The 27,143-nt window shown below is 39.5% G+C and overlaps 1 protein-coding gene across 1 annotated transcript; it reads right to left on the bottom strand.

Annotated features, from left to right (window-relative positions):
* Window positions 1-26,739, bottom strand: entpd3 (ectonucleoside triphosphate diphosphohydrolase 3). Its single transcript, XM_051721905.1, has 10 exons — window positions 26,648-26,739; window positions 25,045-25,164; window positions 24,343-24,460; window positions 21,340-21,499; window positions 20,330-20,489; window positions 19,439-19,666; window positions 11,477-11,749; window positions 7,076-7,186; window positions 6,820-6,954; window positions 1-2,640 (listed from the first exon to the last, which is right to left on the bottom strand). The coding sequence occupies exons 1-10, from the start codon at window positions 26,702-26,704 to the stop codon at window positions 2,449-2,451; spliced, it is 1,554 nt and encodes a 517-aa protein (XP_051577865.1). The 5' UTR covers window positions 26,705-26,739; the 3' UTR covers window positions 1-2,448.
* Window positions 26,740-27,143: the final 404 nt, after the last annotated feature.

Here is a 27,143-nt window from a genome sequence, read left to right on the forward strand (position 1 = left end):
TTGAGCATCAATTCTTGAGGTTTGTGCATGTGAACTTTTTCTATATTCAGGACACAATGTGTCATTAGACTTATAACAATTTATATGAACTTTAATAACATTAACAAACATGGCTACATTATATAATGCTTAACAGATCACTATATAATATTTGTTTACAATTTAAAGGTATTATGAAGTGTTACCTTTAACAGCAAAACATACTGTACACACAAAACACATACTATAAAATATAACGCTCTTTTTGGTTGTAAACTGCAACTTCAAGCCATATAATCATCAGTCTGTTTGCACTGTCAGTTAACAACTATAACATTTATTTCGAGTATTATGACATATTTCAACCAAAGGCAATGTGTGCCGAAGAGCACATGCAGAAATAGATATGTAAAATACATAAGGCAGGATGCAATGGAGTGAGACAAACATTAGATGCAATACACAATCAAAACATTGCCAAGACCATAATAGATACATTTGATATAAGCTACAGCTGTTTACTCTGCAGTGTCTTCATTCAAATCCACAGTCTCCACAATATTCTCAGCGAGTCCACTGTATTTCGCAAGGTGGGCAGAATTTCTGGTTGGCTAACGGGAGTGCAATTGGTTGGCGTTTTGTGTGTAGCCGGTCACTGCTTGCTTGCGTGCCATGCAGTTGGATTCTTGCTTTTTAAATGTTGTAAGATGTCTTTAAAATTCCCTGGACAATGTGTGCAATTAATGGTTATCAAGCGAAACTAAAGTTTTACCTAAAACAGCAATGTTATGATCAGAAACCAATCACAAAGCACAGCGCTCCAGTCCCAGATGCTGCTTCTTCCATCAGCTGCCTACAGAAGGATTGATTTAGGAACATCTGTTTGAAAAAGCTTGGAATAATTTGTTTGTGTGCTCTTTCCACTTTATTGGCAAGAAGTCAATGGCGGGGATTACTTATATTATCCACCGTTACGGCCCGGCTGCGATAGATGTCCAGAAACGGAACGCAATGAATTACATAAACGATAGCATTATTGTGCTAACAGGTGTGTGTACATGTGCTGAAAGTTCATTAGACATTTTGAGAGTTTGTTCATTTCCATTCAGTGTTGGCCTTGGCAAAACTGAGTATAAAATGGAACTGTGTTTTTCCTGAACTGTCTGTGAATAGTGACGATGTTTTCAACTGTTTTCATGCTATGATGCTAAATGGATAAATTCTACAGGTGAAGACCATAATTATTCGATGAGACGTGTACAGTAGTGACATGTTTTATTATGTTTGAAACCAACTGTATTATGATTTTCCTCTTTCCTGCCTGCAATTCACTTTCTTTTGAGTGTCTTTGCAGAATGTGCATGTCTTCTCTTAAGGAGAAAAGGTGATTTGGAAAACAGTGTGGACATTAATTCATTATCAATTAAATGTATTTGTACAGTGCTTTTAATAATGCATACTGTTTTATAGTTGCTTTACAAAGAACACTGAACTTTTGTGTACAATGCTACACAAGAACAGTAAATTCAATCTGTCAACAGGATCAGTTGTTCAGTCAACACTAAAACATTTAATGTAGGTTATAGCATTTAGATACGGAGATTATGTATGTAAACTAACAATTATAAAGCTAGATTGAGTTTACTACACAGTCATCTCCCGCAAAATAACTATTTTATCCAAAAAACAGCAGCATGACAGTATCATCGCCTGAGTCCTGTAATACACGAGCATCCTGCTGTCTGGACCTCCCCTGTATCTGCAGTAAGTACATAATCTTGGTACAACAAACTCTTCAGGTTCTGGCTAAACTCAATATATGCTTTAAAATAACCATACTTATCTACAGTTCTCAAAACATGTCCTACTTTACAGCTGTAAAGGCGCTAATAGGCTACATAGTTTTTCAGGTTAGTCTGCTCAGGTTCTTCCATCGATGGATAAAGACTCAACAAAATAACTAAAATGCTTCTATATTTGTGATATTTGGCCATCATCCTGAAATCCATAATCATTAATGGATAGGTGGGGAAGAACAATATCGCTATAATTCTGTGATCATTTGTTCTGAAGTTTCTGGCATTTTAACATAACGATTGTTTGTGCTTAACCGGAAGTTCTGCCCACATCGCACGCAAAGCGTCATGGGACTCAGGAATATTGTGGATAAGAGCTTGCTATGGCTTGACTAGGAAGACCTGTACATTCCCTTTAGTGAACAGAAGTTTGCTTTTTATTTTATTACATTTATTACAGGTTAAAACACATCTGTTTAAGTCACCAATACACTAAGATCCACCTTGACAACTTCAGCACTGTTGGACTTTCAAAACAGTAGTTTGAGGTTCCTAAAATTTAAATTCCTCCTCTAGAAGGTGGATCTGCAGTGACACATCAGGATCTTTCCTGACTTACAAAACCTCCCTAAAGGGGACACTAGTCTTACCGGCATGAAACAAGTACAAAAACTCAATAACAGAAGCGCGCCAGCGCAATGACGAGGTATGTTAGGGTGATAATAGTTAGAGCAGAGAACATGAGGAGAAGTCCAGTGAAGAGAACGTTGTTTATGGGTAGCTTGAGGATTTTCCCTTCTGATGGGATCATGTTGGACTGTGCAAGCATGTAGCCCAGGGACCAGGCTATACTGGTCTTATTCACCTGTTAAACACAGAGTTATGGACAAAGAGTCAAATGCAGTGCAGATTCATCTGATTCTTTACTGCTGGTGTTCCAAAACTTTATGACCCCTATAATCTAAATTATGTATTGAACCCTTTAAGCTCTGAGGGTGTTTTTAAAGTAACCTTAGCGTCAGCTAAAGATGACACAGCATTTCATTCCCTCCTTTCAGGAAGCCGTGGTTACAGTCGTAACCTCATCAATGTTTCAGTGGGATACCCAAAATTAATGATAGAGATAATTGTAAATTCTGAGACTATCAGTCTAAGAAACTACTGAAAGAAAAACAAAACAAAAAACAAACGAGCCAAAAATGTACTTATATATCTCACGGTGTAAATTAGGTAGCTACGAAAATCTATTTTTTCCCCCAATCATGTCACCTTTAATGGAGTAAAATTGTGTTGATACGACAAAGCAATCAAAAGTTATATCATTACAAATATAATTTATCCATGTGTCCAAAAGCCTCTCCAAAAAAATAAAAAATAAAATATTGTACAGAAGAACTAATTACAACGACTAAATTAATGCTCTTTCTCTAAAGCATGTAGGCATGAGTAACGAGATTTCATTCAGTTCCATTCTGTGTCATTTGAGCCATCATTGAGTCTGTGTCATGTACTTGGCGCCATCTCCTGGTGGCCATATGTAAATAGAGTAAACTATCCTCTCTGCCACATTTGGGTGACTTCCACCTCTGGTTGCAGTGCTATGAATCCTTATACGATTGGTTTATTTCCATGTTCCATGATGCTCAGTAGAGGTTCTAGCTTGTATGGCGCCCTGGGTGAACCCCCCTTCAGCAACCCCCTCCCCCAACAAAAGTTGATGATAGGGGGTGGGCTGGGGCTGGGCGTTATGGGTGGTTGGAGATGAGATTGCTGGTGGACTCCCACTTTTTTGTGTGGGTGCCCATGTTAGCCATGCCTAAAGCCGCCCCTGATGATGCTAGACAACATACATAATTTCAGATTAAGTCATCTGATCCAGGAAAGCTGACGTGTTTTTAGCCAGATAGCACATTATGTGCTGTGTGTGCACTGTGCTTCGTGTGGATTAAAGATAATCGCTTCCTCCAAGTAATGTTATCTGATATTTTATGTTCCGTTTATTTTTCGTGAAGTTATTAGTGAAAACGCAGCATATAAGCAACACCTGTTTACATGTAGACATATACTTAGCTATTACTCGCTATATTTTTTTTCTGTGAAAAATAGGCAAAACAAATAGGCTGGCAGTATTTTACACTTTGAGAGTTTTCTAACAACATATGACACATGGCTATTTGATCAGTTTGATGTTTTTACCGTTTACAATATATACAGTACAGAATTATTAAGAAATTATCAAAACGAACACTTTTGATTTGCAAATTTCAAAGCAATTGTTCAGTTTTGGTCATAATGCCTGCATGCATTGTAAAGTACAGCTTATAAGCTTTAAAACAATACCTATTTTGTGTTGGTCAAGACTGTAGTTATTCATATTTTGATATTTTTTTCTCGGCAGGCCCATCCGAGCTTTAAGGGTTAAAGTTAATAAACTTTTTTATTAAGGGGCAATATTTGCCACTTGGATCTTTTACCTTTATGAGATCATATTTGTTCGAACAAAATAATTATGCACACATTGGGCCTTATTCTTTAAACACAATTTGCACGTAAATTGAACTGAATGAGACAATTGATGAAGGAATGGATTTATGTATGATTTACACAAATAATAATATAATGAAATGGCAAACTGTGTGTCATCATTTTATGTAAAATACAAATAATTAAAATGATTTTACTGAATAATTTGGCTGTTATCTAAAAATGTAAACATTTTATGTGACAATATGTACAACTAGGACTAGAATAAAATATTAGGAAATATATACACTACCGTTCAAAAGTTTGGGGTCACTTGCCTGAAATGTTTCTCATGATCTTAGAAACCTTTTGATCTGAAGGTATGCTTAAATGTTTGAAATTAGTTTTGTAGACAAAAATATAATTGTGCCAACAAATTAATTTCATTACAAAACTAAAATTGTATTTAAAAAAAAAAAAAGTTTTTGCAATGGATGACTTGGACCAAATAATTAAGAAAAGCAGCCAATAAGTGCCCAACATAGATGGGAACTCCTTCAATACTGTTTAAAAAGTATCCCAGGGTGATACCTCAAGAAGTTGGTTGAGAAAATGTCAAGAGTACATTTCTGCAAAATCTAGGCAAAGTGTGACTACTTTGAAGATGCTAAAATAACACAGTTTTGATTTATTTTTTATTTTTTTAGTCGCAACATAATTCCCATATTTCCATTTCTATTACTCCATAGTTGTGATGACTTAAAGAACGAGTAAGTGACCCTAAACTTTTGAACGGTAGTGTAAGTAATAAATAAAAAAGGAATTAAGGGGGCATGTTTTGCCCCTACATTTAAAATTTCAGGGTCATCTGTCACTTTTTCTTCTTTTTTTTTTCTTTGCCCTAAGCCTCCATTAATTTCTGATTAAAATCTGATTAAATCCCATGCTATTAGAAGTGATGTTAACCTTTCAAAATATAAAGTTTGTTAATTTTTGAAATGTTTGTTGTTAATTCTTACTCCTATTATATTTCAATGCACCTTTTGTTCAATTTAGCTACTGTACATTAAATTCAGCATTGGAATTTCTATCACTGCAGTTCTTTCAGAAACCCCTAGGGGGTTTATGAACCTCATTTTGGAAACCCTGCTTTACAGCTTTCTGTACAGGCAGAACTGATTTCTGAGAGTAAAGAGTGGAACAGTGGATATAAGTAGCTGAAATATTTGATGTTTCAGACATGCACAAAAGCATTGATGCATTAAAACTCAGTAAATTTATTTACTATAAAAAGGCTTTTATAGGGTCCTTTTTTCAGCCCAATGGTACAAAATGCTACTTTTAAGACCCTTTATTCTTCCAGTCATGAACCATGACTAATGTGTCAGACTAGAGGTAAAAAACAAGTGGATGTGTGGGGGGCTTTCATGTCAGTTTAATGTTTATTTTACATGAACAGACCTTGCACAAAAATTCATTATACTGTAATAAGATCATTAGTCAAACTTTCTTTTTTTAAAGCTACACTATGTAACTTTTTTTGTAAAAAAAAAAAAAAGTTATTGAGAGAGTGCAACAAAAATCCATCTTCCAAACCATGCATTTACTTTACCCAAATACACTTTGATAAACCTATAATAATGATATTATATTATAAATATTTTAGAGCTGTCGAGACGGATTTCATGGGAAATTGCATACATATGTCATTCATCCATGCGTGTTGACTTAAGATCAGATAAGATCTGGCTACTGTAGCATGTGTGTGGAAGTAGCTGAAGCTGAAAGTTTGTCACAATGAACAAGAAAAAAAAATGACCATGGATCTTTCAAAACGGCAAACCTCCGGGGAAATCACCGGTTATAAAAACAAAGAAACCCTGAACAGAGCAGAGTCTACAAGCAAAAAGGGAAAGCGACAGAGTCCGTAATAAAACACAAATCAACATCGGCTTGGCTTTTCAGAGGTGGCGACAACTCCGAGATCTGAAAGAATATTGACATGGTTTATGTATACACATCTGTGTGTGTGTGTGTGTAGTGAAATACAATGTAATCGGTGCAGAACTTTTCACTTGCTAGCACAATGTTTCCAATAAGTCAAAACAACAGCATAAGATATGGCACTTATCTGCTCAGATGACATGTTTTCGGATATCCGTCTTTTCTTTTCTTTCTTTATTTATTTGTCCATTCACTCTGAAAAAATGTCCTGTATCCGTGTACACCGGTGCCTCGAACCACATTCATCCACGCAGAGCCGAACCACAACCAAAATAATGTTCTTCCGCAAGTTGCATGCAGTTTTTTTTTTTTTTTTTTAACCGCTAGAGGGCCAAAAGTTACATAGTGTAGCTTTAAAGGAGAAGTGTGTAAATGTTTCTGAAGTAAATACTTTTTCCTATCCTAGTTTAATGTGGCTCAATTAATGGTATAGTTTGGGGCAGGACCACCTGTTTATTTTGCGATTACATTTGGTGCAATTAAATATGGTGCAGAAATTACACACTTCCCCTTTAAGAAGATCATTGCTTGTTAGATAAATCAGATGAAGACAAAAAACTTGATGTGAAATGTGTACCTCTTTCTGAAAATTTAGATTTTTCCAGTTGTCTGTGTTGAACTTGTATCCATCTGCAAGAATAGTGTGCACATAGTTTGCCGAGTAGCAGTAAGACTTCAGATGGTTTTCTTTGATGTCTGAGGTTTGCTTGAGCTAAAAGGAAAAAAAATATTAAGAATTGTACTGATTTGACACATCAGTCATGAAGGTAATTCAAATAATTACTAATTTCTCTCATGTATATATTATCATGATACGGTTAGCCAGCACTCACAGTTTTCCAGTTCTTTGAGCAGAACATCTTCATGTTGTTGTTAAATATCTCCATACTCTTGGAACCCTTCACGTTAAGAGCCGAGGCGGTCCAGTAGAACCCTGCATAGGCCTAAGCACATAATGCCTCATCAGATGGTTATTTTGAAACAAATAATATATCATTACACTCTTGTTTGAAACACGTTTTGCATTAAGTCTAAAAGTAAGCTTAAATTGTGGGTCTTACACAAATTTAACAGGCAAAGAGAGCAGATTTTAAGGATGTGAAATGCCATAATAGTAGAGTGAATGATTTATTTCAGCTTTTATTTCTTTCATCACATTCCCAGTGGATCAGAAGTTTATATACACTTTGTTAGTATTCGGTAGCATTGCCTTTAAATTGTTTAACTTGGGTCAAACGTTTTGGGTAGCCTTCTACAATCTTCTCACAATAATTTGCTGGAAATTTGTCCCATTCCTCCAGACAGAACTGATGTAATGGAGTCAGGTTTGTTGGCCTCTTTGCTCGCACACGCTTTTTCAGTTTTGCCCACAAATTTTCTATCGGATTGAGGTCAGGGCTTTGTGATGGCCACTTCAATACCTTGACTTTGTTGTCCTTAAGCCATTTTGCCACAACTTGAGGTATGCTTGGGGCCATTGTGCATTTGGAAGACCCATTTGCAACCAAGCTTTAACTTCCTGGCTGATGTCTTCAGATGTTGCTTCAATAGATCCACATAATTTTCCTTCCTCATGATGCCATCTATTTTGTGAAGTGAACCAGTCCCTCCTGCAGCAAAGCACCCCCACAACATGATGCTTCACGGTTGGGATGGTGTTCTTCAGCTTGCAAGCCTCATCCTTTTTCCTCCAAACATAATGATGGACATTATGGTCAAAAAGTTCCATTTTTGTTTCATCAGACCAGAGGAAATTTCTCCAAAAAGATCTTTGTCCACATGTGCACTTGCATACTGTAGTCTGTCTTTTTCGGCTCGGCTACACGATTCAGTTCGCCCAGCGTCCGCTTCACTTCGGTGAAGGGCGAGAACGCCGCTACCTTGCATGCGGAGATCGCTACCCTTCTACAGAAGGGTGCGATAGAGCCTGTCCCTCTGGCCGAGATGAAGGGATTTTACAGCAGTCTACTTCATTGTACCGAAGAAAGGCGGTGGGTTGCGGCCAGTCTTGGACCTGCGAGTACTGAACCGGGCTTTGCACAGAGTCCCGTTCAAGATGCTGATGCAAAAACGCATTCTGAGCGTCCGGTATCAAGATTGGTTCACGGCAGTAGACCTGAAGGACGCATACTTCCACTTCTTGGTTTTACCTCGACACAGACCCTTTCTGCGGTTTGCTTTCAAGGGCCAGGCAGCCCTTGCCCCGCTAAGGGAAGTGGGCATCCGCATCCTCGATGACTGGCTAATCCTAGCTCACCCTCGGGATGTGTTGTGTGCACACAGAGACCTGGTGCTCATGCACCTCAGCCAGCTGGGGCTTCGGGTCAACTGGGAAAAGAGCAAGCTCTCCCCGGTTCAGAGCATCTCTTTTCTCGGTTTGGAGTTGGACTCAATCTCAATGATGGCACGCCTCATGAATGAGCACGCACAGTCGGTGCTGAACTGTCTGAAGGTGTTCAGACGGAGGACAGCGGTTCCACTGAAATTTTTCAGAGGCTCCTGAGGCATATGACATCCTAAGCGGTGACCACACAGCTCGGGTTGATGCATATGAGACCACTTCAGTACTGACTTCAGACACATCGCCTCTTCAGCCCTTGGACCGACCTAGCATTTCTACGTGCAGGGGTTCCCCTAGAGCAGGTCTCCAGGTGCGTTGTGGTTATGATGGACACTTCCAAGATGGGCTGGGGCGCCGTATGCAACGGGCATGCAGTCACCGGCTCTTGGACTGGCCCATGGCTGCGTTGGCACATCAACTGCCTTGAGTGGTTGGCAGTACTGCTCGCCCTGCGGAGGCTCCGGCAGTTGATCCAGGGCAAGCATGTGTTGGTCCGGATGGACAACACAGTGACAGTGTACATCAACCGCCAAGGCGGCCTACGCTCCCGTTGCATGTCACAACTCACCCGCCGTCTCCTCCTCTGCAATTAGCAGCACCTCAAGTCGCTGCGAGCAACTCACATCCTGGGCGACCTCAACACCGCAGCGGATGCGCTGTCAAGACAGGTTATGCTCAGGGGAGAGTGGAGACTCGTTTGAGCACAGGTAGACCCGTTTGCTTCCCGGGAATCCTCCCACTGACCGAGGCACCCCTCGGTATAGACTCGCTGGCACACAGCTGGCCCCCGGGACTACGCAAATACAGCTGACCAGACGTGGTTCTCGGACCTCATGCTCCTGAGGAAGGACCTTCTTTCTCTGGGACGGGGCACCATTTGGCACCCGTGACCAGACCTCTGGAATCTCCACGTCTGGCCCTTGGACGGGATGCAGAAGACCTAAGTGGCCTACCACCTGTGGTAGTAGACATGATCACTCAGGCTAGGGCTCCCTCTACGAGGCCCCTGTATGCCTTGAGGTTACGTCTGTTCACCAAGTGGTGTTCTTCCTGACGTGAAGACCCCCAGAGATGCGCAGTCGGATCGGTGCTTTGCTTCCTGCAGGAGAGGCTGGAGGGTCGGCTGTCCCCCTCCACCTTGAAGGTGTATGTAGCCGCCATTTCGGCACATCACGATGCAGTAGATGGTAAGTATTTGGGGAAGCACGACTTGATCATCAGGTTCCTGAGAGGCGCTAGGAGGTTGAATCCCTCCAGACCACACCTCATCCCGTTGTGGGACCTCTCTGTAGTCCTTCGGGGTCAACAGGGAGCTCCCTTTGAGCCCCTAGAGTCAGTTGAGCTTAAGGCACTCTCTTTTGAAGACTGCCCTCCTGACTGCACTCACTTCCATCAAGAGGGTAGGGGACCTGCAGGCGTTCACTGTCAGAGAAAAAGTGCCTGGAGTTCAGTCCAGGCTACTCTCACATGATCCTGAGACCCCGACTGGGCTATATGCCCAAGGTTCCCATGACCCCGTTTAGGAATCAGGTGGTGAAACTGCAAGCGCTGCCCCGGGAGGAGACAGACCCAGCCTTGGCATTGCTGTGTCCGGTGCATGCTTTACGCATCTATTTGGATCACATGCAGAGCTTTAGAAGTTCCGAGCAGCTCTTTGTCTGCTTTGGCGGACAGCAGAAAGGGAGCACTGTCTCCAAACAGAGGATCGCCCATTAGGTCATTGACACCTTCGTGATGGCATATCACGCTCAGGACGTGTCGCCCCCTGTGGGGCTACGAGCCCTCTCTACTAGGAGTGTGGTGGCCTCCTGGGCTCTGACCAATGGCACCTCTTTGGCAGACATCTGCAGAGCAGCGGGCTGGGCAACACCCAACACCTTTGCGAGGTTCTACAATCTCCGGGTTGAGCCGGTCTCGTCCAGTGTATTGTCAGGTACGAGCAGGTAAGTTCTGGGACAGCTGGCCGGGTGTACCACTTGCACATAGTGCCCTTCTCCTCCCCTGAGGTGAAGACGTGCACTTTTGACTCCCAGTCGTGTTCACAAGTTGTGATCCCTGGATGACTTTCCTCCTTAGCCCTGTGGCAGACGAGTTTGCGGAGAAACTCGCTGCCGGCCCAGTACATGTTCTAACTAAGCCCTGTACTGGGGTAGGTGCTCCACATGTGCTGGTTCCCCATAGGTGACCCCATGTGATATATCTTCCACTAAATCGTTTCCCTGTCGGTAAACTGCATCTTCCTTGGGCAGAGGTTCCTCTGCCCCGGTCACAGTGTTTGTAGAGCTCCTCCCCCATTGGGTAGGACCTACCATGAGACTTCTCCACATGACATACTTCCGACAAGACTCGGTAAGACCATGTGACGTATTTCCACTCAAAATACCCCTCCGGGCGGGGTGTGGTCTCCGTGGTGTCTTTCCCTTGGGATTGACACCCCCCCGACGTAGACACTTATGGCCCCCAGCCAGTAAACAGAATTCCACTCTTTTTGGGAAAAAAAAAAAAAAAAAAAAAAAAAAGGAAAAGAGGCCACGGTTGGGCTAGACTGTCGCTATTTGTTGGGCAAGTCCACTTGATCCCAAAAGACCGTTTGACGCTAATAAGAGCGTTGGGGGAGGTTACGTGATTTCCATTGGACTTTTTTCAAAATCAGAGGTGTTTGGGTCTCCCAAGAGTGACCCCTAGTGTCACTACATCGACACAACGTCTCATTCCCTCCACCAGGGAATGGAGGTTACGAAAGTAACCAGGACGTTTTTTCACCTGCTGTCCATGACCCCATCTGAGCAGGTCCGCGACTTATTTTCCCTTAGTTGAGAACCAATGACCTAATAGGTCCAGCTTAATGCTACCATTAATGCTCTACACCATTTAGCTAGAGAGCAATGCCTACCATGAACTCTCCACTGACTGGCGGTTGATAAACTCCTTCAAACGAGCAGTTCTCAGCTCCACGGCAGGATGTCAGGTCAAAGATACTCCTGACCAAGGCTTTGCACTGTTCAGGATTACTCTGTCCGGAGAAAGTGATATTTCCCTGTGGGATATACCTCGGAGGAGCCTGACTCTTTGTACATTCACTTCCAAAAACCTCTTCTGCAGGCATGGTGATGTTGTAGTCAGCAGGATAACAGGGGTTCCTCACATTAGCCCAGTTGGTGGCATCCTGAAAAGTATATAAAAAGAAAAAAATATCCATAAGATCAATTCTTATGATACCGTATGTAGCAAAATTTGAGACAGTTATTGTCAGATGAATTGATGGATTGCTGGATGCACAATCAGCTAGATCAAGGATCAATCTACAAATGAGAGTCTCACTTAAAATACTAGACCAATGTTAAAGGAATAGTTCACCTAAAAATTAAAATTGTCATCATGCTATTTAGACTCACATTACAGTATTTAAGTCATTATTCATTGCAAAGCTTCCTTACCACTATAGCTCTTAAAATCTCATTTGCACCTCTTATTCAAACTTGGCACAATGTGATCGGTTACATGACACATGAAAACCAATGGGCTTCAGCATTATTGATATCAAAACTGCTGTGTTACATTTTCACACAGCATATTTGAATATATTGTACACAAGCACGAATGGGACTTAAAGGGATAGTTCATCCAAAAATGAAAATTCTCATCATTTACTGACCCTCATGCCATTCCAGATGTGTACGACTTTTTCTTCATCAGAACACAAATGAAGATTTTTAGAAGAATATCTCAGCTCTGTAGGTTCATACAATGCAAGTGAATGGTAACCAGAACTTTGAAGGTCCAAAAAGCACATAAAGGCAGCATAAAAGTAATCCATTTGAATCCAGTGGTTAAATCCATATTTTCAGAAGCGATATGAAAGTTGTCGGTGAGAAACAGAATTTAAGTCTCTTTTTACTAAATATTCACTTTCACATTCTTTTATTTTTGGTGATTCGCATTCTTCATACATATCACCACCTGCTGCTCAGGGAGGAGAATTTACAGTAAAAAAGGACTTGCATTTATCTTTTTCTCACCCACACCTATAATATTGCTTCTGAAGATATTGATTTAACCACTGGAGTCTTATGGATTACTTTTATGCTGCCTTTGTGATTTTTAGACCTTCAAAGTTCTGGTCTAAATTCACTTGCATTGTATGGACCAACAGAGCTGAAATATTCTTCTAAAAATCTTTGTGTTCAGCAGAAGAAAGAAAGTCATACACATCTGGGATGGCATGAGAGTGAGTAAATGAGAATTTTCATTTTTGGGTGATCTATCCCTTTAATAGCTGCAGTTAAGGGGAAGATAAGTGAATAACCACTTAAATTTCAGTCAGTTCCTCACACAAAACTATCATATGGACTACTTTTTTCCCCTGAAATCTTTGTCTACTTTTATTGTATAAGAAACAGGAGCTCAAATTCTACAAAATATCCCCTTTTGGGTTAAACAAAAGAAAGAAAATCATACAGATTTGAAAAGAGATGAGGTCAAGTAAATCAATATTTACTATTTAATAAAAAGTTTCATTTTGTGGTGAACTGTCCATTTAAGCAATTTTTACAAAAAAGAAAAGGAGGAAAAGAGGTCAAATGATGGGAAATTCTCTTGTCATACTGGTACACTTCACCTATAAGATTAAATCAGGGAAAAATGTAATGTAATTCATCCCTCCATTTCAGCCCTACATTAAATAATTGATGACAACATAGTCTGTAAATGTATCGATGTGGCTTGTTTGAGGTCATTTTGAGCATGAGCTACAGGTTTAAATGCAGCTCTCAGCTTCAGCAGTAATGGATTTTAAAGGACTTTGTGACTAATTTCTCTGTGCAGTTACTGAGGGGAGCAAAATAAAAGAAACATTATAATAAGTACGGTCATTAGCCAATCTCAAAGTACAGATGGACAGGGTTGGGGAGTAATGGAATACATGTAACGGGATTACGTATTTAAAATACAAAATATAAGTAACTGTATTCCACTAGTTACAATTTTAATCATTGGTAGTTAGAATACAGTTACATTCAAAAAGTATTTTGATTACTGAAGAGATTACTTTGCATTTTATTGTCATTTGTTTCATTTAATATTTAGTCCTTTCAGATGGAAAACATTTATGCATATAAATGACGCGATCCAAAGTGCATTTGAACAGCGGTGAAACACTTTCTTATGATGTGTTACATTCATACGAGCAGACAGAGAAGCAAGTTTGAAGTAAGTTTGGAGCAGAAGAAATAGAAATAAACCTTGTGTAAATGGTCAGCTTTATGCTAAGCTAAAATGCTATTTCTAGCCATTTTACATGCACGTTACCAGACACGATCATATTTTCAAGAACATTCACGTTGGATCATAATTTCTTTTTTTCTAGTAAGACCTTTGATATTAGGGCAAAAATCTTGATAATTTTTGTATTGTTTTCCTGTAAAAATATCTAAAAATCCTTAAAGCAAGATCAATTTGAAAAATATCACTATATCATAAGAGGAGAGTGCAATTATTGGAAGGATAATTTATTTGAGGTGAGTTCCATTGGTAGATTGTTTAATAAAAATCACTACGACCAGCTGGAGTTTGAGACATAAAAGTACAAAGCAAATGTGAGGGACGTTGTACTTGCTTTATATACATAAAACAAATATTTATTATGAGTGTTTCAGAAATTAATAAATCAAAACATGGGGAGTTTCCGGGGACGCCATGCGAGAAGCAGACATGTGAGACACGAGCTCTGCGAACTTTGCTAGTTTTTTTTATTATTTTCATGTTATAATCCGGTTAGATTCGATACACCCAGTTACATACTTGCTCTTTGAGGTAAACATGGCAAAGAAGTCATAATCCTCAGACTCTGGAGATATTAGGACACTTACGTGTTCAAGCTGAGGCCTCTGACGGGACTGCGAGACGGGGACCCGATTTTGGATGGCACGTCGGTAGGTGAAATTCAGCGTCAACTGTCCAACATCTCGGTAATGCTGACGAAGGTTGTTGCTGACTTGGATGATCTCGCTGTAATACGTCGATTGATTACAGCGATGGAAACTAAATTCTCTGAGTTGTTTACAAGAGTGACAGAAGTTGAAAATGAATCGATTAACTTGAGTCATCGGAAAGGGAGTTATCCGCTAATCCACCCGCGTCCAAAACAGATTTGGAATTCATTTCGGAAAAACTGGAATATTTTGAAAATATGAGCCGAAGGAATAACATACGAATTGTTGGAATTCCTGAGCATGAGGAGGGCAGAGATATGGTGAAATTCCTGGACAAGCTCTTCCCAAATCTGCTCGACATAACAGGCCACAAGCTGGAAATCGAGCGAGCTCACAGAGTCCCGTCTCACAGATCTGCTGAGGGAGACAGGCCCCGATCGATTTTGGTCAAATTTCTGAGATCATCCAATAATGATCTCGTGTTGTGCCAGGCGAGGAGCAAAGGGAAGCTTTCTTAGAAGAACCATAATATTTTCTTGTTCCCGGACTTTGCGAATTCGACAAGAGAGAAACGCGATCGGTTCAAGGAATGTAAGAAATTCTTACATCAGAAAAAGATCTCGTTTGCTCTGATGTTTCCGCAAACTGAGAATAGAAACTAAGAATTTTCATGTCCAAAACAGGCACTCTCCTTCATAAATACATTGGTGTATGCCATTTGATGTTTCTTATATTCTTATATTAGCCTCATGGTTGATGAACTCTATTATCTGAGAAAGCTGGGTGCCATTTTTGTTTCTTTTTGCGCTGGCTCCGCCTAGCGGCTGGAGTTTGTTTTGTGGCATGACTCCAAGAAACTTTTGCATTGACGGAAGATCTTTTTTACACTGAAGTTTCTGGCCAAATCGAGAATGGACACTTTTGATGACCGCAAAATATCTACATGCTCACATAAAGGACGTCTTTTATAAAGGTGACGGGCTGAGTAAGTTATGGTGTATTTTTCTTTTCTTTTTTTTTTTGCAGCCTCTGAGTTAGTTTGGCTCTTGATAATCCGAGGAACCGGGATACCGGTTTTGTTTTTCGTGCTGGCTCCGCCTAGCGGCTGGAGCTTGTTCTGTTGAATATCACTCCTTTGGAACAGCTGTGGATAAATCTTTGTTCTTTGTGCTTATTCCTCTTGCTGGCTGGAGTCTGTTTTGAGTATTTTTGTCATCCGCTGAACTCATAACAGCTGGCTCACTGAACAATTGTTTGTCTGTCCGAGGAAACTGAACGGCTTTATATCAGCTGGAGTTTGTTTTGAGGAGGATCACACCTTCGAGACGGTTCTGTGAATGAATCTACATGTTTTTTCTGTTATTCTGCCTGCTGGCTGGGGTCTGTTTTACGAAGTATTTTCTGTTATGTAATTTTGCCTTACAAAATTTGTATAGAAGCACCGGACTTGAGCAATTCGATGGCAAAGTTGTCATGGGGGCTCTCGTAGGCGTACATGGACTCTGAGTTTTAAGGGATTGACGCCGGTTGGCGCTGTCGTGCGCGGGGTTAATGCACACGTTTTTCTTTTTTCTGTTTGTTTTGTTCAGGGTGAAGTTCAGGGTTTGATTGTTGCATTAATGGGGAATGTGGTCTGTATAATCTTGTTTGAGACACACAATTTATTTATTTTTATTATATTAATGTGTCAAATGTTAATATGAATAAGTTGTCTCTCTCCACATGGCATGTAAATGGGTTGGGGCACCCCATAAAAAGGAGGAAGGTTATTTCTTTTAAGCGTAAGGAAATATGATATAGTGTTTCTTCAAGAAACACATCTTTCCCCGCAGGAAGCTGAAAATTTTGGGAAGATATGGGGTGGACATGTTTTCTTTAGTGTTGGCTCAAATAAGAGCAGGGGAGTCATTATATTGATTAATAAACATCTACAATTCAAATTTCTCAAACAGATTAAAGAAATTAGGAAGAGTCATTATTGTTTTAGCTGAAATTCAGGGGCAAAGGTTGATTTTGGCTAATATTTACGCACCTAACGCTGATGATCAGGGCTTTTTTATAGATCTTGAAGGGATGTTGCAAGCCGCTGGCACCCCTCATAATATAATTTTGGGAGGAGACTTTAATCTTTTGATGGACTCAGTCCTTGATCACAGTGAAGCAAAAGTGTGTAAGCCCCCTAGAGCAACACTGACGCTTCACAGGTTGTGTAAAAATCTTGGTCTTGCAGATATTTGGCAACTTTTGAACCCATCTGGTAGGGACTATACATTTCTTTTCATCAGTCCATAAGATTTATTCTTGAATAGATTTATTTTTGATATCCAAGTCCCTCATTTCATCCGTTGCGGATTGCTCAATTGGAAACATTTTAGTCTCGGATCACGCCCTGGTGAGTTTGGAGATGTTGCCACATACGGAGAAAAAGAAATCATATAGTTGGCGCCTTAATGTATCCCTTTTGCAAAATCCTGATTTCCAACAAATGTTAAAGACCGAAATCAATGTTTATATGGAGACCAACTGGTCCTCAGTATCCTCTGCGGGTGTGGCTTGGGAGGCACTTAAGGCGGTTCTTAGGGGTCGGATCATACAGTATGCCTCATTCACCAAAAAATCCAAAGCACAAGAACTTGTGGAGTTGGAAGAGAATATAAAAAGTGCAGAGGCAGAGCTGAAGCACAGAATGTCGTCTAATGGCCTCAGAGAATTGACTAGATTGAAATACAGATATAATGCTATTTTGTGGAGTTTTGGTTATTCAGGGCAAGACAATCATACTTTGAATCGGGGGACAAAGCAGGGAAGCTTTTGGCTAGATATTTAAAGCAGAGAGAGTCTTTGTCTACTATTCCCTCAGTGAAATCTGCTGGTGGTGAAATATTTACCTTGGCCACTGATATTAGTAATGCTTTTAAAGAATTCTATATTGATCTTTATAGTTCTATGTCTTCGTCTACTGATGAAGATATTAGAAACTTTGTGGAACCATTAAAACTTCCTAAACTGACGACTGAGCAAAGAAATTGTCTTGGTTCTGAGATATCCTTGGAGGAACTTGATGAGGTAATTAAGGCCTTATCTACAGGTAACACTCTGGGGCCAGATGGTTTTGCTGCTGAATTTTTTAGATCTTATGCTACAGAACTGGCTCCACTTTTGTTAGAAGTTTATACAGAATCATTAAAGATCGGAAAGCTTCCTCCAACCATGACACAAGCCCGGATCAGTCCGATTCTTAAAAAGGACAAAGATCCGTATGTGTGTAAAAGTTACCGACCAATTTCTCTGATCCAGCTAGATGTAAAAATTTTGTCCAAAATTTTGGCTAATTGTTTAAGTAAGGTTATGACATCTCTTATACATATAGATCAGGTGGGGTTTATTCGGGGCCGCAGCTCTTCTGATAACATCAGGCGTTTCATCAATGTCATGTGGTCAGTAGTGAATGATCAGTCTCCGGTCGCTGCCATTTCACTTGACGCCACAAAGGCATTTGATATGGTAGAATGGGATTATCTTTTTAAGATTTTAGAAATGTATGGGTTCGGGAGTACATTCATTGTTTGGATTAAGTTACTTTATAGACACGCTGTTGCAGCGGTACAAACAAATGGACTAATTTCAGATTATTTTGCTCTGGATAGGGGCACTCGGCAGGGTTGCCCTCTTTCCCCATTATTGTTCTGTCTTGCCCTGGAACAATTAGTAGCTGCGATAAGAAAGGAGGATGATTTTCCAGGGGTGGAGGTGGGAGGTATGGTGCATAAGCTTCTGCTTTATGCAGATTATATTTTATTATTCGTCTCCGACCCCTCTAGATCCATGCCTTGCCTCCACAGAATTATTAATTGCTTTTCCAAGTTCTCAGGATACAAAGTCAATTGGTCTAAATCCGAAGCTTTGGCTCTGACAGCATACTGCCCAGTAACGGCTTTCCAGCCAGGCGCCTTTCAGTGGCCCAAACAGGGCTTGAAGTATTTGGGTATTTTATTCCCAGCAAATTTGTCTGATTTAGTTAGTTAATTTTGACCCTTTAATAAAAAGGTTTGAGCGATGTGGACAGATGGGCTTCATTACATTTATTGATGATTGGGAAGATTAATGTTATTAAAATGAATTGTATTCCAAAATTCATCTACTTGCTACAGTCTCTCCAGGTATATGTCCCCCTCTCTTATTTTAAGCAGTTTGATTGCATAGCGAAGTCCTTCATTTGGAATGGTAAATGTCCCAGTCTACATTCCAACAAATAACATAGGCCAATTGACAAAGGTGGGTTAGGCTTACCCAAGATTTTGTTTTATTATCACATGTTCCGTCACAGGCATTTGGCTCATTGGTCGCTTCCACTTGAAAGAGCCCCTCCCTGGTTTTCCATTGAACAGGAAGTCCTTGCCCCTATTTCACCATTGCAAAGTCTTTCTATTAAACTAACCGGAGAAGTTAAGTCACACCCCATTATTTCACATTTGCACATGATTTGGACAAGAGTGGCCAGAGTATTTAATTTGGACATCTGTTTAAATGTTACCTCAAGCATATGGCTGAACCCAAAATTATGTATCAATAAGTCCACTTTCTGTTGGTCAGAGTGGATTGTGAGAGGGGTTGTTACACTCGGCGACCTGTATGAGAGTGGAGTGTTGAGATCTTTGTCATCATTTTGGGATTCCCAGATCTCAGTTTTATAGGTATTTACAGCTGCGCCACATGCTCTGTACTATTTTTGGGAGTAGCACACACCCCCCTAAAGCGGCAGATGCTTTGGGAGAGGTGATTACTGCTTTTGGAAAAGGGGGTAATAGAGGGGGTTAAGTATTGATTCTGTTTGTATATGTTCTTGCTTGTATGTGTTATAGGAATCAATAAAAAAATGTTAATAGAAAAAAAAATAAATAAATCAAAACATGAGCATGTTCCACCTTTGAAAGTTTGGCCAAAACTCTCTTCTCAGCTTCATTTTTCCCATAGCAGAGGAAACTGTGCGTGTAGATGTTGTATTCATAGCCATAGAGCGAAACTTTAATAACATCTTCTCCTCTGGCATCATCTGTAACAGCGAAGGCAATCTGAGTGGAGGCTCCTCCCAAGTCCAACGAGCCGACTGTTTTAGCTCCATGAGGATGTACCCAGGCATTCCATAGATCTTTCTATAAAACAGGCTAAAGTTTAACATTTTAAAAGTTTGTTAAGCTCTATCATCGTTTTCTTATGGTTTAGATCCAGTATTGCTATATAAGATGTTACCTAAATGCACTAAACTACAGCTCATCAAATCTAAGTGTTATCTCTTTAAAAAGACAAATAATGGCCAAATAGCATGACTACATTCATCTCCAGCATTATAAGGGTCAAGAGGTTTTCATAAATGGGTAGAATCATAATGTGTCCATAGAATTTTATCAACATCAGGCTTTTAGGTAAAAATGTATATGAATGTTTATGGGAAAGTGTATGTTTTCGGTCCAGTAACTGGTCTCTATTTCTTTTAGATTTTCAAAATTGATCACTTTTTTGTGTTCTTTAGTTCTTTCCTGCAGTGTGTCAAATTAATTTCTAAATTAATAGGAGGTCTCTCAATTAATAGGAGGTCACAAAAGTTGCATGAATAATAATAATTAAAAAAAAAAAAAAAAAAAGAGCAATTATAGCATGTGACACCGAAAGGACATGTCAGCTTTCCAAAAGTATTTCATGTCAGCTAACCAAATACATACATATTTTGTTGCAAAATATACATACATTATCTGTTACAAAACTCTTTCCGTAATAATCAGTTGGATTAAAGTAAAATACGTAAACATTCTAAGTACCTCCAGGAAGTTCCCCATCAGATAGTTGACAGTGATCCAGCCATAAAGGCCTTCTTCCTGTCCAGAGATGATGGAAGCATTTTGGAAATTGAAGGGAAAAGAGCTAAGATACCTCTGCATGTCTTTCAGGATAGTGTTGGACATCTCTTCATTTTTCAAGCTGTGTAAAAAAAAAAAAAAAAAAAGGAGAAATAGTCAAAGAACACCGCAAGTGGCACTGATATATTTATTAATATTTTTACATTCATAGTAAGGGAAGCTGAGGCATGGTCAGAAATAAATATTTCCATTTCTATTTTTTGTTTGAGCAATAACACCTTGACCGGAGTCCGGACATAATGCTAAAATACATACAATTTTACAAGCCAAATTTCCTCGTTGTACGAGTTGGTATTGCCCAACTAGTGTCACACAATCCCCCTCTAGAGTAGACAGCGGTGTCATGTGGTACCCATTACTTTTCTCAGCACTAGCCAGGATGGGCCAAATCATTAATTATTATTAGGATTTAAAAAAAATACTTAAGCAGATAATGCAGAGGAGAATTTCCATTTACAGATATGAATCCTTGCAATTATCAGTTTTTATTAAAAATAACTACCCAGTGTAAAATGTCTCCAAAGGGATATAAAATGTTCTGAGATTTAAATGCAGATGCATGGAGCATTTGGTTTTCAGAGCGTCAAGCGCCCCCTGCAGGAATAAAACTCATATGTGGAGTCAGTGAAAATGTTAAAAGGCGTCCGTAGAAAAGATCAGTTGTTTTTTTTTCAGGATGAGGAAAGCAGACATGCATTTTTCTGAAAGGGTTAATGTTTTTTCTGAATGTAAAAATATTTAAGATTATGCAATGAATATAATTTTCTATTTATCTGTGCATTCATTTGAACTGTTATTATGCACTGTGTAGTAATGAAATTTGGACCCCTCCAGTGTTCAGTCCAAATCTATGTCATTGATATAACATTGTATATCCAAAAAGAGAAAGGGATTATGCTGAAATCACTTACTGTAAGAGTCTCATCCCTGCTGTTGCCCCGAGGAAGACAGGGGTTGTGTTATGCTGATTGGTAGGAATGGTCTTGGTTATCTGTGCCATGCAAGATTCTAAACTTTTCCATGTTTTCTTGTCCTGAGCCTCATCTATATGTAGATCTGAAATCCCAGGGCCTTGAAAAGACATAATTCATTATTACATTGCAGATATGTAAAGTTAAGTTTTTTTATGACTGCCTCCTATATTCCTCAGTAAATTGTGCAGTAAAGAAATACACACAAATTACATTCAAATTATTAATGATAATTAATCCCTTAAAGGAATAGTACACCTAAAACTGAAAAAATAAATTCAGCAAAAAAAGAAACATCCCTTTTTCAGGACACTGTATTTAAAAGAATTTTGTACAAATCCAAATAACTTTAAACCCTTTACAATAAAGATCTGTAAACAATGTTTTCCATGCTTGTTCAATGAACCATAAACAATTAATGAATATGCACCTGTGGAACGGTCATTAAAACACTAACAGCTTATAGATGGTAGGCAATTAAGGTCACAGTTATCAAAACTTAGGTCTCTTTAGTGTCCTTTCTACTGACTCTGAAAAACACCAAAAGAAAGATGCCCAGGGTCCCTGCTCATCTGCGTGAACGTGCCTTAGGTATGCTGCATGGAGGCATGAGGACTGCAGATGTGGCCAGGGCAATATTTTGCAATGTCCGTACTGTGAGACACCTAAGACAGCGCTACAGAAAGGACAGCCGATCGTCCTCGCAGTGGCAGACCACGTGAAACAACACCTGCACAGGATCGGTACATCCGAATATCACACCTGATACAGATGCAGAAAATCCTGGACAGATACAGGATGGCAACAACAACTGCCTGAGTTACACCAGGAACGCACAATCCCTCCATCAGTGCTCAGACTGTCCGCAATAGGCTGAGGGAGGCTGGACTGAGGGCTTGTAGGCCTGTTGTAAGACAAGTCCTTACCAGACATCACCGGCAACAACGTCGTCTAAGGGGACAAACCATCCTTCGCTGGACCAGACAGGACTGGCATAAAGTGCTCTTCACTGACGAGTCACGGTTCTGTCTCACCAGGGGTGATGGTCGGACTCGCGTTTATCATCGAAGGAATGAGCATTACACCGAGGCCTGTACTCTGAAGTGGGATCGATTTGGAGGTGGAGGGTCTGTCATGGTCTGGGGCTGTGTGTCACAGCATCATCGGACTGAGCTTGTTGTCATTGCAGGCAATCTCAACACTGTGCGTTACAGGCAAGACATCCCTGTCCGTGATTTCCTGCAAGACAGGAATGTCAGTGTTCTGCCATGGCCAGCGAAGAGCCCGGATCTCAATCCCATTGAGCACGTCTGGGATCTGTTGGATCGGCGGGTGAGGACTAGGGCCATTCCCCCCAGAAATGTCTGGAAACTTGCAAATGCCTTGGTGGAAGAGTGGGGTAACTTCTCACACCAAGAACGGGCAAATCTGGTGCAGTCCATGAGGAGATGCACTGCAGTACTTAATGCAGCTGGTGGCCACACCAGATACTGACTGTTACTTTTGATTTTGACCCCCCCTTTGTTCAGAGACACATTATTCAATTTCTATTAGTCACATGTCTGTGAAACTTGTTCAGTTTATGTCTTAGTTGTTGAATCTTTTTATGTTAATTCAAATAATTTACACATGTTAAGTTTACTGAAAATAAAAGCAGTTGAAATTGAGGACATTTATATTTATTATAAAAAAAAAGCAGCTTTAAACATTTACAATGCACAAAATTGGAAATTTCTGAAGTATAATTATACAGTGCCCACAGCAGTGACCAGGGCTGTCAAGCTCCAAAAAGGGTGAAAAGCACCTTAAAAGTAATCCATATTACTTGTGCACTATATTATGCGTCTTCAGAAATCATATAATAGCTTTGTGAGTGAAAAAAAGACTTGGGTCTGTTTCTCTGATATTCTAGCCCCATACACACATGCATCAACTTCCAAAGACAAAACACCTCATCACATTCATTTTCAATGAGAGCTGGCGACTTCCGGCGACACAAGCGATAGCGAGCTCTGGCGACTAAATCTGGGCGTGGCGAGCGACACGACAAAGTTGAGAAAAGTTTAACTTTATGCAAATAAGGAAGGACTTTAGGTAGCGACAACCAATGAAAGAGGGTGTTCAGTGGATGTCACGTCATCCGTCTTCTTTGAAATGATGGTGTCGAGTGCAGACTAGATGGAGACAAGACAGAGCAGCGTTGTGACGTTTCTTTGAGTGATTTAACTTCTATGATTTGTTTGGAACAGGATACATGGATACATTTTTTAATTAAGCGTGAGAAATAATTTGTTGGCAGCCTGAGTGAGTTTGATTCATACATTATTTGATCGTTCATCTTTTATTAATGATATGATGCAATGAGCACTGCTGCAGTTCATATAAAACACTCTCCCCTGCTGAATGTGTATTTTAGGGACAAGAAAACGGATTCCCGAGTTACAGATTTTCAGATTTAGAAATAAATCTTAGTTTTACAGACAGTACATCTCATCCGTGAACATATTTTCAAAAGACATGGCCAGACGTGCAGGCCACCATTAATGTTAGTGAGACTAGTAGAAACGCCCATTGGCGACTTCAAGTGATAAAGTCACTGCATGTGTGTACAGGGCTTTAGAATATAGCACACAAGTCATATGGACTTTTATGGTGCTTTTATGTTTTTTTTTTTTTTTTTTTTTTTTTATTTCCTTGTTGGGGCTTGAGAGCCCCTGGTCCCTATAAATTGTTGTTGTATGGCGAGAGCTGCATGAGCCATATGGGTTTGGAACAACATGACAGAATTTTTATTTTTATTTTTGGGTGAATGTACCAATTTACCCCATTAACGTACCAATATTTTTAAGCTTTCGGTCACTATACAGCCTGGGTGGGCTTCTATGTTTAAAAAAAAAAAAAAAACCTGAAATGACTCAAGGTTATAGGTCACTTGATTTGTACCTTCAACCTGACATTTTGTGGTCTGGCTCACAACACCAGTGTTGTTTTCTTTTTCAGCAGGCCACTGATAAAGATACACCGTAGTCCTGGAGGAGCCTGCATCCAGCACAATACCATACTGGAGAAAGAGACAGAGAAACAACAAATTATTATTGTAACCCTGGCAAGGCGATTTCTGGCCAAATATGTCTTACGAAATAAAGAACTCATTCCTTTGCACTGGTTGAAATATACATTGGTGAATAGCAATTTGCCATGGCCATAGACTTGTCTAAGACACTCAAGAACAGACATGTCTGATTGGCTGAAGCTCTTTTGAAAAAAAAAAAAATAGAAACAGATTTATCCAGTGAGTGTGAGTCATCAAAAGAATCCCATATCTTAAGCATTGTTCAGAATTAAATAACTCCAATGGTGCTTATGCACAAAAAGCATTTCTGTGTTTAGGACCCATAGATTTTCATTCAGAATTACAAAAGAGTGTTTGCTTTGGTGAAAAGAAATGGATGAAAAAGCATAATTCAGAATTTTACTTTCACCTGTAAATGAATACTGGCTCATAATGTCAATGAAATGTTACATAAGCAGAAAATACAGTAGAAATGTTTCACTTTTAAACCCATGAAAGGCAACTAATTTAAAGGCCAATTGACTGGGTTCCCACTTTTGTAGCATGAGTGCGTAAATTATACATGATCTTACCTTCAGTCCAGGGGATATGTAAGTCCTCTTATGAGTTTGAACAACTGCTATGGCAATGATGACTGCTATACTGGCCAGCAGAAAGGAGGCGGCCAAAACTACTGCTACTTTTGTCATCATCTTTAAAAAAAAAAAAAAAAAAAAAAAAACACACACATTTCCAGTTTACTGTGAAGTTTGATTTCAATCCAAGAGCTCAAAATAATAACACTCCCACAACACTGTAAAATCTAATTAGTTAACCTTAAAGCATGTAAGTATATTTATTTGATTTTTTTTTAAGGCAATTGGCTTCCTCACTTTTTTTTTTTAAGTAAATTCAACTTATTACATTTTACAGTGAACAAACCACTTTTACTACTTGCTTGAACAATGACCGTACACAGTAGTACATGGTACACTGACATGTATAGACACATCTGCTACTTTTGCCATATTTTATGGTTTTTGAAAGTCTCCCAAAAACTGTTGAGTCTATAGGCGTTCCGTCATTCATGGGATTGTTTTCTCTGAACTCCTGTAAGTTTGTCTGGTACACGCCCCATTCATGTACCCTACTCAACCAGTTACAGTATGCAGAGTAGGGTTCAAAGTAACTGAGTGGACCCCACTGAAACATGGTGAAATTGCTTCTATTTTGCATTTTTGGACTATAAGTTATATGATCACGATAACAATTTGAGTGAAAAGCTGAACTGAAAAATTGACATGAATTTGAGGATTTCTTGGGTATGCCCTTCTTTTGTTTTAATGATAGCATGCACTCGAGCTGGCATGGACTACACAAGTGTGTGCAAATCCTGATGATCCATGTCATCCAGCGTGATTTGAGAATGTTCCAAAGAGCATCTTGTGTGCTTCAATAAAAGCAAGTTAACATTTCACAACTTATTTTACTAGTGATCTTGAAATAGTGCAGAATAATAAATATTTAATATATGAAATGTTTTAAAATCCTAATACTTTGCATATTTCCAGATTTAAATTAGATTTTGTCCCTCAGATTTTCAATGTGGTCTTACACTCATGGACCCCACTGAATTAACATATATTCTATAATCATTTACTCTAAGTCATTTTACTTTCTAATTTGATCAAAGAATGTGGAAATGCTCTGGCTAGACGTCTGACCACTGTACTTCAAATAATTCTAATACTCAATGCAACTTCTGTGCGCTCATTAATTGCATCTTACATTATCATTGTTTGTTTGTTTTGAGAGGCAAGCCCAGACTTTGCCCAACTTGCTTATTCCTTCTTGCAATCACTGATTGACAAAACTGTCAGATAAAATGCAGTCGAGAAGAACTGAATCTTTCGACATGGTTGTTCAATTCAAATATCTTATATAATTAATACTACAGTCTGGAGGGTAAACCCTACAACCAAGACAATAAAATAATAAATTGCTATTAAAATAAGACATCCAATCAATTACACAGTAAAATTCTCTATTAACAACTCTCATTTGTTACTATTTGTATGATCTGATGTGACTCTGACAAGAAAGGCTTAATAATCAGCAGCAGTTAACATATGCACAAATAATTTGTGCATGTTGCAATGTATTAATAGTTTAATTGGAAAAGGTTTCTATGCTTACCCCTCTGCGTGAGGCTGTTGTTAGGTGGTCTGAAGACTGCGACTCCTTATTGATCATTCTGTCCAGAGTGTGAATGTGTGAGTATGATTGGTTGTATGTGCAAGTGTGTGTGTGTATAAATTTGTGTGCTGAGGAGACAGAATGGGAGGGGTGTGGCTATCAGCTTCCAATAAGAAGGGGCTTTCCATTCAAGTTCATTAGAAACTCCACTTATTTAATTAAGACCATAGCCCACCTAATCTAATTTAGATGAATGTTAATGAGTCCTCCTTAGTGCATCTGCAAACAATCTAATATATTAAATAAAATGTCTAGCTCATATATAGCAATGCCATTTTTTCAACACTGTTACATATTAAATGAAGTGTACAAAAATCATAATGAGTATATATTTGTAGGAAATGCAGACAGAAGACATGTTGCAAGCATATTGGCAACTTAAAGGGATAGTTTGCCCAAAAATGAAAATGCTCTCATCATGTACTCACCCTCATGC

The sequence above is a fragment of the Myxocyprinus asiaticus genome, chromosome 16, assembly GCF_019703515.2.
Source record: "Myxocyprinus asiaticus isolate MX2 ecotype Aquarium Trade chromosome 16, UBuf_Myxa_2, whole genome shotgun sequence".
NCBI classification, from domain to species: domain Eukaryota; kingdom Metazoa; phylum Chordata; class Actinopteri; order Cypriniformes; family Catostomidae; genus Myxocyprinus; species Myxocyprinus asiaticus.

Coding starts and splice junctions, on each gene's coding strand:
- entpd3 (XM_051721905.1), bottom strand. CDS start 26,704: ATGATCAATAAGGAGTCGCAGTCTTCAGACCACCTAACAACAGCCTCA. Junction 20,490..21,339: donor GCAGGGATGAGACTCTTACA/GTAAGTGATTTC, acceptor TTTTTTACACAG/CTTGAAAAATGAAGAGATGT. Junction 2,641..6,819: donor ATCTAAATTTTCAGAAAGAG/GTACACATTTCA, acceptor TGTGTTTAACAG/GTGAATAAGACCAGTATAGC.